This window comes from Cyrtonyx montezumae, unplaced genomic scaffold (genome assembly GCF_038088225.1).
Source record: "Cyrtonyx montezumae isolate F1298 unplaced genomic scaffold, pur_monq_1.0 scaffold_17, whole genome shotgun sequence".
Taxonomy (NCBI): domain Eukaryota; kingdom Metazoa; phylum Chordata; class Aves; order Galliformes; family Odontophoridae; genus Cyrtonyx; species Cyrtonyx montezumae.
Genome location: NW_027071903.1, coordinates 5846218 through 5862342, shown reverse-complemented (window position 1 = coordinate 5862342; position 16125 = coordinate 5846218). Strand labels below are relative to the sequence as shown.

At 46.2% G+C, this 16125-nt stretch overlaps 1 protein-coding gene across 1 annotated transcript in view; it reads left to right on the top strand.

The window, feature by feature from the left end:
* Nucleotides 1–9446: 9446 nt before the first annotated feature.
* Nucleotides 9447–16125, top strand: part of CMTM4 (CKLF like MARVEL transmembrane domain containing 4) — a 28460-nt gene continuing 21781 nt past the window's right edge. Inside the window, exon 1 of the mRNA XM_065733146.1 lies at nucleotides 9447–9780. Coding sequence (XP_065589218.1) covers nucleotides 9595–9780 — 186 coding nt within the window. The 5' untranslated portion in view covers nucleotides 9447–9594. The remainder of the gene's footprint in view (nucleotides 9781–16125) is intronic.

Genomic DNA, 16125 nt, shown 5'->3' with positions numbered 1-16125 from the left:
TCTTCAGATGCATTGAAGCCAGAAATGACTTTATTCATAAAAACCATAATAGTGGATAGTAATGAAGGAATGCCCCTGTAACTCCTGTGTGTACTTTGCTATTGTTTGTCTGTAGGGTTGTTATGGGTTGTTTGTTTCGTTTTTGAATTTTTTTTTAAAGGCAAATGCCTCCAAATTTAAAACCAACAAACATGAGTTAACATGGTTTTTATTACACCCTGTAAAACATCTTGCTGGAGGCTCTAAGCGACCTGCTCTGAGTGAATCTTCTCCTAACTCTGCTGTTCCAGAAGGTGGTATTAAGCCCTCTGGCTTTTCAGCGGTGGCAGGCTTTTGTTAGCATATAGAGTTCTCAGATAAGAAACTTTGCATGAATAAAATCACTCTGTTTCTGAGTGTTTGTAGTTCAAATACATACAAGGGAAGGGCTGCTGGTGCGCAGGGTGTTGCTAACAACCTAAAAAAAGCCTCTAGTTGTCTGGAATGGTACTGCTTCTGCATTCTACGTGAAATGTCTTAAGTTACTGTTTTGTACCAAAAGCAAAACTTGCATGGTGCTCGATCTTTTTAATTAAAACAAGCAATATATTCAGAGGATAGAAGCAGCTTAATTCCAAAAAGCGCTCTCATTTGTTTTCTGATCCGCTCAGATTTTGCAGAGAAGTTGGTTTAAGCACAAGTAATTAAGAAAGTCAACAAGTCTGAACAAATGCTTTGGGTCACTGCATGGCTCTGGTTTCACAGCCGAGTTGTCTGCACTGAAATGTTGCTGTGCCTTATGATCAGCCATTCCAAGTAGTGGGTGTTCAGTAGTGTAGGTGAGGGCAGAATCTGACCTAGCATGTTTTTGCTTTTCCAGAAAAGTGAATGAAGCATGTGTTGATTTGTGTGTGTACATCAGTGCTTCTGTAACACCTGGAATTGAAATACATTTAAAAAAAAAAACAAAGCACATGGAAGTTAATTTTCTCAATTGCTTTTCAGTTGGTAATGTGATGCTTCAAAATCATGGATGCCTGTAAATTGTGTAGGTGGGGGCATCTAAGTCTGCCTTAAGCTGACTAAAAGGAAAAAAATACATTTGTGTTGGTGCATTAGACATTTCTTGTACCAAATGCAGCAGTGCACCTGAGAGCATAGTGCTCACATTGGTTAGAAATATGACTGTTGTAAAAGACTGGAATTGTCCGTACTGGCTGGCACGTGCACCATGCTAATAAATGTGTACTTGTCTTTAGGATAATGCTGTAAATAAGGAAGCAGTTAATTTTCTCTATTGCCATTGTTTGCAGACTTGCTGTGTGGTAGATTCAATGTTACTAGTTGTAAATTTTATTAGGAGAAAAAGATCTTTGACTCCTCTCTCCTTGACAATTAATTATTAACTGTATTTGACCGCAGGCTTCTGTAGATGCAGTGTTCCAAATGGTGGCAGACTGAGGATCAGTGTCCGTGAGCAGTGCTGCTTCGCGTGCCGCTTTAAGATGGGTTATCTTTTGCTTGTGATGTGCCCTCAGTAATTCTCGTGTGGCAGATTCTTTAGGCAAAATGCCTTCAAAGAGCAAATTGCAAAATTTTTGCAAATGAAAGCAGTTTCCGTTAATTTCAGTTTCAGCAGCAGTTTCAATTCTAAGAATTTCCCTAATATGACTTAAACATTTTTCTTTCTGAGTCTCAACCAAGCACTCTGGTTCCTTGCTTTCAGAACAAAAGCTTAAATAGCAGTGTCCAGCCCTGAAGAAAGACAGTAGTATTGGCCGTGCACACAAGAGAGCCGAATTTGAGTGCACAAGATGCTTTGAAAAGTGTTTGATTTTTTCACTGTGAGTGTAAGCCAAGAGGCTGTTAATGCTTGTTTGTATGTAGTGCTCAGTGTTGCTTTATAGTCATGTAAAAATGTCATCTTCGTAGAAATGCTTTAAAAAATGTCAGAAACTCTTCAAAATATACCAGAAAGGTTGTCACAGCTTTATGGTTGCAGGAATGGTCTCACATGAACGCTGAAAGCAATTTGCAGTAGAATAGTGAATTCTACAGGAAAGGAAACAAGCCATCCTAAATCTCTGACACCTTGTTTACCAGATTGACAGTGTTCAAAAGAACAAGGACTTCTCTTAGATAGAGGGATTGAAGTGATAGGATTAGAATTAAGTTAAATGACAGGAAAGAGAGAATATGGTTAGTGAAAAGATAATGGATTCAGATGGCTACTGAGGCTTAGAGCAGAAGAGTCTATGTGTAATTGTTCACTGGACTTTGAGCTAGAGTGCAGTGCTCTCTAAGTTACACGCATTGCTCCAAGAGATTGGCTGTAATCTTTGTCTTGCCCTGTGCTGTGCTTGTTTCCACTAAGAAAGATCCCAGCCAGGTTTTTGTTCTGACACTGGCCATTTAACTGCAGTACAAGGTGATAGAGGCCTGAGCCAGGAACAGGGAAGTCCAATAGCAGATAGGAGTGGCGGGCAGGTGTTAGGGGAGGGTAATGTGTGGCTGGGCTGAGTCTCAGTAGTTAAAGTCTGTGTCTGAACACAGGACTGAACACACATTTTAGCTGCAGAGCAGATTTGGATGTTACACTCAGATTTGCATTAATTTATTGATCACGTTGTAAGTGGTAGGACAGAGGTGGAGATTAACGTTACTTGCTGTGGTTGGTTAATGAAAACTGTTTGATGTGGGTGATAAATCACTATCAAGTTAAAACCTCATTTTTCCGGAGGAATCAGGTGATTATCTGTGAAGGACTTGGTTTACTGACTTTGTTTTGGAATGTATTGGCAGGCTAATAGGATAAAAGTCTTCAGCTGATGAAGCTACTATGGAAAACTTCCATTTTCTTAAAGATCAGTCACTGACTGCAGAGAAAATCTCTGAAATCCAAAGCAGAAGCAAAAGGCGACGGTGAGCTCTAGGTACTTCTGGCCAAAGCCAGGACAGGATTTGTGTAGCTTAGGCATGGAGGTCAGTGAGGAGTGATACAGACTTCTATCATCAGTGCAGTAATTTTACTGTGACTCGAATGACAAACTTGACATCTAACAGTACCTTTCAGTAATAATTGTTGGCTCCTGTTGTCAGGGGCTGGTTTTGAAAGAAACAAGTGGTATATAGGTCACTGATATATGTAAGAGTATCAGGTTGCTGAATTAATACCAACATTTATGTATGTTATAAACCTGAGTTATTTTACACAGGTTCATTTTCCTGGTAAAAGCACACGTGACCCAGAAAAACACAGCACTGCCAGAAGGCAGCTATAACTAGCAGCTGTTCAACTGGCTGTGTTGGGATGTTTTGATTTAAAAACAAGCAACGCCTTGCGATGCTGTTCTGAAGGGCTGGGAGATTGCCAGTGAAAGTGGCAGGATTTAAAACATTTAAAACTTAGCCTGTCAAAATCTCCCCAGGTCACCTTTAAGCTGAGTAGAAGTACAGCACAGCTAATAACAGAATGCTGTCATACTTAAAATATTTTACTTTGACCACAGTTTTCCTCTGCCTTTGCATTTGTGCTCTGTCCTGTTCTACCCCCTCATTAAAAACAACTTAAGTCTTTTGGGCCACTTCAGTTGAGAAGGATCTCAGAGATCACTGAGCTAATACCAGTTGCATGAAAATTAGTGGCTCAGTAGAGAAGACAGATCCAAGATTTCCTGTGCTTAGGGAAGCGTTGCCAAGGAAGTTTGGCTGGTCAGCAGGCGAGACAGGCCAAGTGCAGATCTGTCAGTCTGCACACATGGAACCTGGCAGAGCACTTGCTTTCTTTTGCTCAAGCAGTAGTTCAGGGACATAAATAGGAGCTAAGCCTACTGCGTGTGAAAGGGGACCCTTGGGGGGGTGCTGGGTCACTGGGCTTGGTGGGAGGGGTGAGTGGGAAGGTGGGAAGAGAAGACTGAAGTCTGCAGGGAATTGGGATTTATTAGTTCCGCTTTATACAGCTTTGTACATTTGGGGCAGTGTGCCTGCCTCGAGTTTATAGCTAGTGATGGAAGACTTAAAATTATTTTTCCTGTTGAAAGAAATAAAAAGCCCAAACTTTCCATTGCATGTAGAAGACCATATTACTAAAGAAAGAAATGCTGTGTGAGGGAAAGAGCCAAATTTGCTGAATATTAAGTTTTGTTGCATGTAGGAATTAAGTGCTGTTGAGTGAATTAAGTTCTTTGAACTGTTGTCACGTTAGCTGGTGTAAGCAATAACTGTAGGTAAAACAAATTCTGAAGAATAACTAAAAGTTGAACTAGTAAAACCTTCGCAGTTCTCCACCAGAGGCAGGAGGAACGGCACGGTTTGGTTACGTAACAGCAAGCAGTATTATAACAGTTGAGGTCAGTTGTTTTCGCTGGCCCGCTTCATCCATGGAAAGAAAGAATGCAGTGAGTGTACTTCATCTTCGTATTTATTTATACATTTTATTTAAAGCCTGCTGAGAGACCTTTAAAACTTTGTTTGTAAAACATGGTTTATACAATTTTTCTTCTACCTCCTCAAAAAATAGAAACGATCCCTTTCCCTCTGAAGGGCTGCTGTATCCTCCTCACTCCATCTCCTGATAAAGAAACTCTAGATACAACTGGGCAGCATGGCTGTGGCCGTGCAGTCAGAGGGAACTGCTGTTCCCTGACCTTCTGTTCTAGGCTTGTGTGTTTTTATGGTACTATTGGAAGAAGACTACCTTTTTTCTTAGTTCAGGTTGCTTTTTTTTTCCCCCCTCTGCTTCCTGAATAAATGTAGTGCCATGAATAAAGTAAACATTGCTGTCAGTCTCTCTGCATATTTTTCAGTTTGCTTCATTATACAGAATTCTTTTAAAAGAAATACAACCCACGGCCTTGGCTGGTTCCCAGCATCATTAAAAGTCCGCTGGCACTTTTCTTAAGAACATGAGGCTTTGCTTCTGTTTTTTATAGAAATTAATTTCACCTCCCTTGTGTAGAAAGTCCACTGCCCTTCATCCCACATGTGGCTGCCGCGTAATCCTCCTCTGGCACTTGCAGGTTGCAGATGTCCATGAAGGCTTTTGGAGGTGAAAAGAGTCAGTGAATGCTTCAGCAGCATGGAAGGTAAGGGGAGAGAGCTGGCCAGGAGATGCCATTGAAGGAGATGTCAATTTCTAGTCCAGGAGAAAAAAAGTTCTCTCTGAATGGCTCATTGTTCATAGCATGCAAAATGTTAATCAGTCTGCAAAGACTTATTTTATTGCCAGTAGTGTCTTAATTTTGTTTATTCTTATTCTGAAGGGGAAGTTCTGTTTACTGATGGTGAAATTCCAGGAGTGGTATTACCCCCTTTTCCCCATCAGAAGTGAAGCCAACCCCATGGAGTTCCCTGGGACAGGTTGTTTGTGTGACCGTACAGCTGCCCTGTGGTGTGCATATTGAAGGCATTGGTCACACAAACATTCAGGGGCTGTAAGGCCTTCCAGGGCTGCTCTGGTTGTTTTGCTGAGTGCTGGAATACGAGTGAAGGAGTTGAACTATGCATGGGGTGATGTGATAGTATATCAGTGTAGATGTGAGCAGGGCTCACAGATGCTCTGTGTTGTTAGATCTGTAGTTTCTTAACCAGATGAAAAGCCAAGAGTGTCACTTTCTGTGGAGTCACCTGTCTACAATACCCTAACCAAACATTGGGATCGAGAAGCAGGCACTGTGTTCCCAGTATGTACATCAATGTTTTGAGAATGTTCGGTGGAAGGAGCAGTAGAAGCATTTATACATTGCCCTTTAAGTTAGGTCCCTTCTGTTCTGTCTGCTTGTCTTGGTACTTCACTCTGTATGGCTGCTTTGGCTCCTAACTAAGGAACTATTCTCATTGTTCTTGGGGTGGCTTTGTGCTGAGTATTCTTAGCTTGGGAGGCTGCCCAGTAGTGCTTAGCTGTGCCTGGCTGAGGTCAGGTGGGAATCCCTGCCCCACTCAGCATTGGCCATCCTCTGCCAGTTAGAGTTAACTGACTGTGACTCCCTGCCATTGCATCCATTTGTCCTTCTGCTGAAGGTCCATCTCAGAGCTTGTGTGGCTTATCCACTTTGTACACTGTTATTCTATAACCGACTCAGCCTGCTTCCCATGCTGCCAGTGGCTACAGAATCAGTGTGTGCATACCACACTCAGGCTGTGAAAATGGAGAATTTGCTGAAATAAGGCACTTAAAGCTACCAGGCTTTATCCTAAAGCAAGTTCCTTATTCCATTTTTAGATGTTTGGTTTTTTTTTTTTAACTGAAAAGTTGAGAGCACTTCAGAAATTTTTACATCGAGAAATTCAAGGCAAAAAATCCTCTTGATTCCTGAGTTAAACTCTAATCACTGCTCAGCTCTCCTGGAATTTGGCAGCATACCAGTGCTCCTTCCCTTCGGTAGGTCATGTGGAAATACTGGAGCATTTTCTTAAAGAACCTCTGCTCGGTTCAGGTACTTGCATAGATGCAGCTTTCCTGTTAGGATTCCAATTCCTTTCACACTTTAACTACATTTTCCTCACAATACGTGCTGTTCAGATCTAAAAACTTAGTGTATGAACATTAGAATACTTTGTGCCTTAAAACTACACCAATGCAACTTTTAAAATCTGGTTTTAAGTTGCTATAGACACCTGCAGTAGAATACATTAATCTTGAAAATGAAATATAAATATGGTCAGTGAAATGAACCCAGAAGAAGTTCACAAGTTTATTAAAAGCTGTTTACTGAAGGCTGAAGTTCATTAAAAGCTCTATGAATAGCTGATGATGAGCTCAGTGTGATCAGTGGTAATATTTAAAAGCCTCTTTTTCTCATTTGTTACTCCTAGATTATCCCTTGGTTATTGTACATCACCACAGTCCTGGAGATTCTTTCTGATGGGGAATTCTTAATTCTGCCAAAGCTGGCTTAATCGTTCTATAGCAATACAGATCTTTAATTACAGAGCCTATGAACAGCATCCAGGTTCTTGCCTGTTTCCACTCTTCACTCAAATTGTAGCAGGATGTGAAGTCTCTTCTGACAAACAGACTGACCTGGCTGTTGGCTCAGTGCTGTGGTGTTCTCCTGACACAGTTCCCCGTTTTCCTCGTGGTGTTCAGGCATGCAGTGAAACAGAAGGCTTTGTTTGAAAAGCTCATGAACTCGTGAAATAGAGTTATCTGAAAGCGATGTGATTTGCCTTGGATGAACGCAGTGCCCTTTTTACTGGATCGATACTTTTATTTACATATTAAATGTGGGCTTTTTTTTTCCTTTGAGTGCTACAGAGCACAGTGAAAAGGTGCCGTATCAGGCAAGAACGTGCGTAAAGGATTCCTTTGTTAAATGTTGGCAGAAACCTCACGAGCCCTTGCCAAGTCTGTCCAGCCCACCCACCCATCCAGGAGGATGCCAGAAACCCCCCCAGTATGGCTTGATGTTGGCTTTGTGTCACTTACAGCAGGGTAGCTCACTGCGTGCTTCGCAGTGCCAGGAGGGGCAGCGTGGCACGGCTGGTGATTTCAGTACCGCTGCCCCAGACACAGGTAGAATGAAACCATGGTCTGACACGGCGTCGACACGCTTGCTGAAAGCACAGCCCACAGTTGTTCAGATAACATTTTGCAGGCTTTCAGCAGAGTGCTTGCCGTGCTTTCGTGACGCAGGCACTTAGCTCCCTGAAGAACAGAATGTTTTCAGTGCTTTCGTGCTTGGCGGCATTCTCGGAGTGCTTTGATGATTTTAAGTTCATTTGGATGTTGTGTCCTCCACTTCATAGGGAAAATGGAGCTCTTAGGAAGCTTGCAGAAGGCTGCGCAGAAGGCAGAAGCTAAGCAAGAGAACGGAATCTAAATGGAATTGAGGTCTCTCAACATCTCAGTGCTTTCCTGAATCAGTCGGCCATCTCTCCACTTGACCTTCAGTTGCCTTCTGCAGTGCTACCTTTTTCCTCCTTTACTGCTGTTCAGGTTGGAACTGCAGAGGATTAATTGAAATACTGGTCACTGGATGTTTAGAAATGTTGCTCCGATGCTCACAACAGCTTTCTCAAAGCAGCATGCTTGCTCCTCCAGACAAATGCTACATGTATAGGTACGTGTGGAAAGCCCATGCACATGAAATGGCTGTAGAGCCTGAAGTTGAGAGAAGCTCTTGTAAGTGGCAGCTACCTTGCTGTGATATTTCCTGCAGGAAAGGAGCTGTGAGGGACTTCTCATTTCCCCAGAACTAGATCAGATCTGAAGTATGAGACTGTAGAAAGCTGTTAGTCCATCACAGCACCAGCATGCAGTTTTCCCCTCATATCTGTGATTTCATGGTGTTAGGCTGCTTTGGTATAAGCCAAGGACAAGAGGTTTTCATCCTTTTCCACACCTTGCTCATGTTTTCCTGCTGTTTGCTCTTTGGTGAAGGGCATTATTTTCTTTTCTTGGATATGTTTCTTTGCTCTTCATTTCACTCGAGAATGTCAGCCTTTTCCAGCACCAGGATGCACCAGAGAAGCTATGAAGCTGTCTTTTGGCTGCATGCTGTTGCTCTGTCTCCAGTTAACCATGCCGTGGTTGCTCACGTAGATCAAAGTGTTGACTTTTTCCATCCAGGTTTTTGTTTCTGTCTCTTTGGCCCCACTTCTTAGAATCTGCCTATACAAAGCCAAAGGACAGAAGAAAGATGTCTTGCAGTTAAAAACCGTGTGGTGCTGGATGGAACCCTCTGAAAGAAAGATGCTGAAGGAGGCTCCAAGAGAACTGATAAAGAAGCAGAACATAATGGGAAAAAAAATATTGCAAGGTTTATAGCCGTGTTGTTGGGAAACAGCAATACTGTGCTGGTAAAAGACTTGGGCCAGAGAGAAGTGCTAGAGGAATTAATCTATATGGGAAAATGAGGGAAAGGAGTGCTAAGTCAGAAACAGTCCTGGAAAAGGGGCAGACGTGATGTCAAGAGCAAAGGCTGCAATTCTGCGAATACAAAGACCGCCTTGAATAACCCAGAGCGATAGCAACACTATTTTGGTACGTGCGTATTCAGCGATGGGGACTTCTGCCGAGGACGGAGCGTGAATACAGCATAGGCAAGGAGCGGGCGAAGCGGCTTTGGGACGCAGCGCGCCCGCGGGGCACGGAGCGGCGCCGGGCAGGTGCTGCCCCGCCTCAGCCGGGAGGATCCGGGCGGGGCGGGCAAACCCGGCCCCGGGGGCAGGTGCCGGGCAGGGCCGGGGGCGGAGCGGGCTCTCTCCGCCATTTCCGCTGAGCGCAGGGGGGCGGAGCGGCGGCGGCGAGAGCGCCGTTCCCGGTCGGAACTGCCGCGCCGGGACGGGAGCGGCGGGAGGGAGCGGGCCGCGGCGCGGAGAGAGCCCGGGCCGGGAGGCGCACGCGGGCACGGCGGCTCCGCGCGGCCCTCGGCGGGGCGAGGGCGCCCCCCTGCGGCGGGGCGGAGCGGGGCGGGCTCCTCCCGCGCGGGGCAGCGGCTGAGGCGGCCGGGTCGGGGCGCGGCGCCATGCGGTATACGCGCGTCCCGCGCCCCTCCGCCTGACGGAGCCCCCGCGGCCGGCGCGGCCATGCGGCCGGCGCTCCGCTAGCGGCTCAGCCTCCCCTTCCCTCCCCCCCGAGCCCTTCGGCAGCGCGGCGGCGCCGAGCCCGGCACCATGAGGAACGGCGAGGACCTGGAGGGCTTCGACGGCGAGGCGTCCAGCACGTCCATGATCTCGGGGGCCAGCAGCCCTTACCAGCCCACCACAGAGCCCGTCAGCCAGCGCCGCGGGCTGGGCGGCCTCCGCTGCGACCTGGACTACCTGAGGGGTACCTTCGGCAGGATCAAGCTGGCCGAGGTGGTGGGTACCGCGCCGCGGGGAACGGAGCCTGGGGGCATCCGGAGCGCCCTCCTCCATCGGGGCGGGCGGGAGCGGGACCCGCGCCGGGGGCTGCGGGCACTCGGAGACCTGCGGCCGGGGACGGCCGGCCTCGGGCCGGGGCGGCGGATGAGCGAACGGCGTTACCTCCGTCGCTTGTCACCGCGTCCCCGCCGCGTGCCCGTGGCTTGGGCCCGCCCGAGGGCGCCGTGTCGGGAGTGCCGAGGGTGAACCGCTCCCGGCAGGGGAACGCTGCGCAGGGCCGGAGCTGCCCCGTCCCGGTTCCCTCGGTGCCCGAAGTGAGGAGAAACCTTGAGAACAAACACACAAACCTCAGCGTTTCTCTGTTCTGAAAGAGAATTCATGCAGCGTTTCTTCCTCCTGCGCTGAGCAGCTCCGCTGCCTGGCTGGGACTCCTCGAGGCGCCGCCGCAGTAGCGCGGTGCCGGCTGCCGGCCACGTCAGGTGCTGCCGGCGGTGCTCTCGGATGGGTCACGCTTCGCAGCTGCACGCTGCTCACGGGTTTGAAATTAGCAAATGGGTTTTAAAGGGTGTCATGAAAACGGCAGCAAGTTGGAGATAGGTGCTTTTGTAGTTTCTTATGTGGTGCTGTGAATGGTTTCCGTAAAGTGAATGAGTTCTTTGAGAGCTGTAGTGTTTTTAAAAATATAAATTCATATGCATTACTTCAGTGTTCGAAACCACTGCTGTTTGTGCTAGAAGGAGCTTGCACAAACAGGTTTCACCTAAGGTGCTGTCAGATTACCACAAGTCCAGCAGCGAGTGCAGGGTCACAGCAGGTTGTGCTGTCACCATGTTTACAGAAACCCAGTGAAATTCAGCGTTTGGAAGCGGCTTTTGTTTTCTTGTCCCCATGCCATAGAGCAAAATCTAGGAGTGTTACATGAGTGCCCTTAGCAGGGAATAGCTGTGTGTGAGTTGTGTGCTTTCAGGAGTGAGGCTGGAGGACCTGCCAGTCCAAGCAGCACCAACTTGTTGCTGTGCTGCTGAAGCCAGCCCTGTGGTACGAGCTGTGCTGTGGGGCTGCTCAGGAGGTGAAAGCCCTCTGCCCTCGAGATCATGCTTCTGATCTCTTCTGTAGTACGCTGATAACTGCAGCACGTCGCTTTCAAAGCCTGCCGCTCCGTGAGTGGCCACTGACTGTAAGTAAATAAATCCACTCTTATTAAAACACTGTTTTAAAACATTATTGTTAAAACATTTGGATTTATATGGAACTAATTTCAGAGGTTTGCGGACTGTGCTGCACTGGAGGCACGTTGTAGTTCATGTGTGGAGCATGTGAATGCTGCAGTCGGGAGCTGGCTGTGTTAGCTGCTTGTAGGCTGGAGGCCTGTGCAGCACCTCAAGAGCTCAGGCTCTGTGTGGTTGTGCTCCAGAGGAGCTGTCTGACTTGTAATGTCCGGTGAGGCAAGCTGCTGAGTTCTGTGTGCTGACCAGAAGCAGTTGTCCTGGAAAAGGAGAAGGAAGAACTCATTCCATGATGCATGAATTTGCTTATTTGCCAAATGTAATTTAATTGTTGTAATGCTTAATAATGCCTTTCAGTGTTCTGTGGGAGCTGAAACGTGTCGAAGGCCGTTGTGTAGTGCTGACTTGTTTTTAAAAATGAGGAGGAACTCCTTTATTGCTCAGATAAGAAGCTCCCCTCGCCCCCCTTAAAAAACAAAAAAGCATTTGAGATAAAACATTTCTGAATATTGGTTTAAAAAAAAATGTGGCAGGAAAGATGACAGTGCACACGCTTCATTTAGCATCAGGGCTCGTGTTAAAACACACTCACAGTTGGCAGGCAGAATTACCACTTCAGGACAAACACTGCCTCTTGCATTCACGTCCCACTAAGGACTCCTGCAGCGCAGCTCTTATGCCACGCGTGGGGTGGGGCTGCTGGGCACTGCCCTGGCAGCATCCACGTGTCCTGTTTTGGCTCACAAAAGGAGGGATTGCGAATTGGGAAAAGGCAAAAGCCTGAATGGAAGGGTGGAGGGCAGCAGGGCTGTCACTTTGGTAGCTATGGGTTTGTCTTCATCTGTTCGAAACACTGCTGCAGGAGTTGTGCAAGATGGAAAGCAGTGTGAGGGGTAGGCTGGAGGTGCTGGTAGATGAGAGAACAGTTTTAGCTCATTTGTTCCTATCTGAAGAGAATATGCCGTGGACTGCCCTTTAGAGGGGCCCTGCCACCGTGCAGTGTGCTAGCATTAATGGTTACATAGTGGTCAGTACTCTCCAGGTCTTCACTTGGCTTTCATTTCCTAAGCTCCCATATGTGGGTGAGCATCACTGTGTGTTGTAAATGATGAAGTGGGTATATAAACCAAGATAACTATTTCAATATTTGTGATTTTCATTAGTCAGTTTATCAACTTGGTAGTATATATGGCTGACTGCTCCGACTATTAGTGTTAAATATGAAGACTGTTGTGAAAGTAGTAGGGAAGATGCCCTGTTGAAGAGCTAAGCATTGAGCAGATGTTGATTTCTTTTGGTAACTTTGTTGTTAGGTGAGCTTTCCAGAACAGCTCTTTCAGCTGCACCTTGCTGTGCGATGGGACAGCTGTGTGTGTGTGTTTGGATGTGAGGAAGCAGCTGATGTAGCAGAGGTTGGGTAGAGCTGTGGGCCTCTTTGGAAGGAGTGGAGGGAGGTGCTGAGCACATTGGGACAGGAGAAGTCGAGAGAATCTAGTACCCTTGTGTGCAGTGTGGGGATGTGATGGCTGTCCTTGGAGGTGAGAGCAGAAAAGCTCTTTGCAATTTATTTCTGTTTCTCTCTGGCATGATTTTATCTTTCTCATGCTTTGGGGGGCTTTAATACTTCCATGGAGACTATTGCACAACGAAGCAGATACAATTGGAAAACTTTCCTATGAACATCCTCAACTGATTTGTTTTGTTTCAGTACTTTTTTGCCCTTCCCATGGCTTTCCCTAACTGAATCTCTCTCTCCTTTCCTGAGAATGCTTGTTTGCCATAGGAAGAAGGCTTCATGGGAAGTTGTTTGTCTGTAGATGAAATTGAAGGTGTGAGAAAAAAGCAGCAGCTTTTCTAAACGCATTACTGTCTTTCCTTCGTTGTTATAATTCCGCATCTTGAAGAGTCATACCATTATTGTTGGAGTTGGGTGTCAGAATACATTTACTGAAATTCCTGTGGGAAATGCCTGCCTGCTGTCTGGTGCTGTGTCTCTCTGGGAACTTCAGCTCCCAGTGGGCTTCTAGTCAGGGCACAGCTGAGCAATGAGGAAACAAGTCAGGATCCTGATGGGAGCCCCACTGTTCTTGTCTGAACCCTGCTAGGTTTTCACAGGCAGTTGATTTAGGATCAAGTAACTGGAGCACTTAACTACCAAACAGCACTGAGCTAGTCTTGTGGTACTGGTGGTAGTTAGGAATGGTTCATCTGGAGCAGCAGGACTGGGGAGCAACTTTCTCACAGGAGCAGTGTCATAAACCCTATGGTGTGCTGTTGTGGGGAGGGGTGGTGTTCGTGGTAGGTAGTAATGGCCCCTGCAGCCCAGACAGCACAAGGCATTTTCTTAACGTGCCAGTTCCAAAAAACCATCAGATTCCAGTTCAGGAAGATAGCACTACTGCCTGGGAGGTCTCTGGGCTGCAAATCACTGATGAGCGTTCTGGGAAGTACCGCTGCGTGCTTCTCTGGTCTGGTTCCCGTTCCATATGCTGTTGCTTGTTTGTGGAGGCAAGATTTTGGGCTAGACGAAATCTGGTGGGAATAGCAGTTCATGTGTTCACAATTTTCTGAATAAAAAGTTCCATCTTCATTGGTGGAGAGTAGCTGAATGTTGGAAAAAGGGTGGTTGTGTTTTTTGTTTGTTTGTTTGTTTTGTGTGTGGCTTACTATCATGACATGTTTCCAGATCCAGAAATTGGTTACGGCCAGGACTACAGTGAAGTTCTTTGCTAGTAGGGTCTATTGCAGTGAAAAATTAAAAGTGCAAAAAGTTTCTGGTAGCTACAATACCTCCGTGTGCCTACCATAATTCTATTGAGACTTCTTGTTGTTTATTATAGGAAAAGATAGAATCAATGTTTGCTGTTCCAAGCAGAAAGATAACTGCCAGCTAGTTGTACTAGTGCAAGGTGTAATCAACCACCTTGTTTAATTACCACAGCACTTCTGTGCCTTCAGCTCATAATCCCCCCATCCAAAAGTGATATGAGTGGGATGATTTGAGTGCCCCCTGGTCAGTGTGATTCAGTACTCAGCATCTCAGGACTTGTCCAACTCTTCCCTGCTTGTTGTCCCATGGTACTGGGTACTGTCTCATGGCCTGTGGTATTCTGTGCACCTCTCCTGGTATTTGTGAGGGTTACATGGGTAATTTATTGCCATTCTGCAGTTAACTGTAGCTCCCGTGTTGTATTCTGCTGCTATTTCCAAACAGCAGATTTGTGTTTGTGTAAGAAGTCCTTGTGACTTTGCATGTTGTATGTTGAGCTTGGGTTCTTGGTGCTATTTGTAGCTTCTGTGCATAGGTTGGAAGTGTGACATTGGATACTGCTGATCTTTGGCATCTAGCCCTAGAAAAAAAGACTTGCAATATCGTATTAAAAGGATAATGTTTGTAATACACAGACATGCTTAGAAATCCTATTTAGGTTGGCCATGTTTGTTGGGCGTCTCTCAGACGCTTGTTTTCTCCCTGGAAAGTTTTTCTTTAAAGGTTGTAGCTCTGCATTGCTGTGTGGTGATATTTTTATACTGGCATTTACCATAGAAGGAAAAATGGTGAGATAACACCGGCTAGCTTTGCTTTTTGTTGTTTCTGTATGCAGCAGCTGTCATCCACGGGAAAAACCTTTCCTTCTTGGTGTCTCTTAAGCACCATCTGGACATGGGCTGTTCTGCTGCTTCTAAACTCCTAATTCTGGTTAGAAATTTCTCTCTAAGATGCTCGATAGTTTTAAATTCTGCCTTCAGGAAAAAAAAAGGTCAATAATCTCTGTGATATATATGCTGTTTTGTTTCCCTCCTGCTATGAGGCAGCATAAGTGGAACTAGATACATAATGCATTGTAGATGCTGCAGTGAGAAGTGTAATTCTAATGGGGTTATGGTTTGGAATTCAGCTTCTTTTCTCTTCACCTTTCTGATGATCTGTCTGAGGCTGAGAGACCTGGCACTGCCCAGCGTGGAGAAGACTGAGGGGGGGGGGGTCTGTTCAGCACTTATAAGAATCTGAAGGGCAGGAATCAGCTGGATGGGGCCAGGCTCTTTGCAACAGTGCCCAGCGACAGAACAAGGGGCAATGGGCACAGACTGGAACATGGAAAGTTCTGTACAAAGGTGAGGAAGAACCTCTCCTGTGAGGATGACTGAGCACAGGAGCACACTGTCCAGAGAGGTGGTGGAGTCTCGCCTCTGGGGATGTCAGAGACCTGCATGGACACTTTCCTCTGCGAGTTGTGGCAGGGAGCTGCTTGGCAGGGGATGGACTGCATGGCCTTCAGAGGGCCCTGTGCTTCTGTGATGAGCCTCCCTAGAGATTTAATGATCATTTTAAGGTAAGACAAGGAGAAGGACTAGAAATTTAAGAGGTTGTGGTTTTCTTGTAATGTAAGCGGTACCGGAGGAATCAGTTACTTCTATTGCTGGTTAGTGCAATTTCCTAGTTCATCTTCATGCTTGTTGATAGTCATCCCCCTCTGCTCAGAGGTGTGTGTCAGAAGTACCTGCCTTGCTTCCTGCAACCAGTAATTCAGTCCTGATATTTTCTGTCTGCACATATGAACAGAAGTCTTAACAATAGGTCATCTGCTGTCAGCCTGGTGATAGTGATCATAATTTCTAAGTTAGAGCTCAATAAAGTACATTCTGAATTAAAAAAAAGTCACCTGATTAATTCTCATGTGATTGATGCAGTCAGCAGCTTCCAAAACATGGAAGTCATGTTTAGATTTCTCCACAGCTTGTACCATCACAGCTTCAGAGTAACAGGAGGAGGAAAGCAAAAGCTTACTGGGCAAACCTTAAGTAGAACAGATGTAAACAGACAGTCGCAGCTGAAGATGGGTCAGCAGCATTGCTGGCTGTGTGCAGAGGTCTCAGAGCTGCACAGCACTCAGCAGGGTGGCACGGACCGAGCGGTGCGGGCCCTGTCCCAACATGCAGTAGGTGTCTGGGGTGAAGCGTGTAGTCACGCTGCAGTTTGTTATTTGAATGGCATCGTGGCTGACATGTGGCTTTGGGTAACTGAATTGTGTGTAATTAAACATGGGCCTTTCCACTTTAGTAGTTTTCTGCACTTTTGTACAATTTAAACTGAAATGTTCATGCGAGGAAGTAG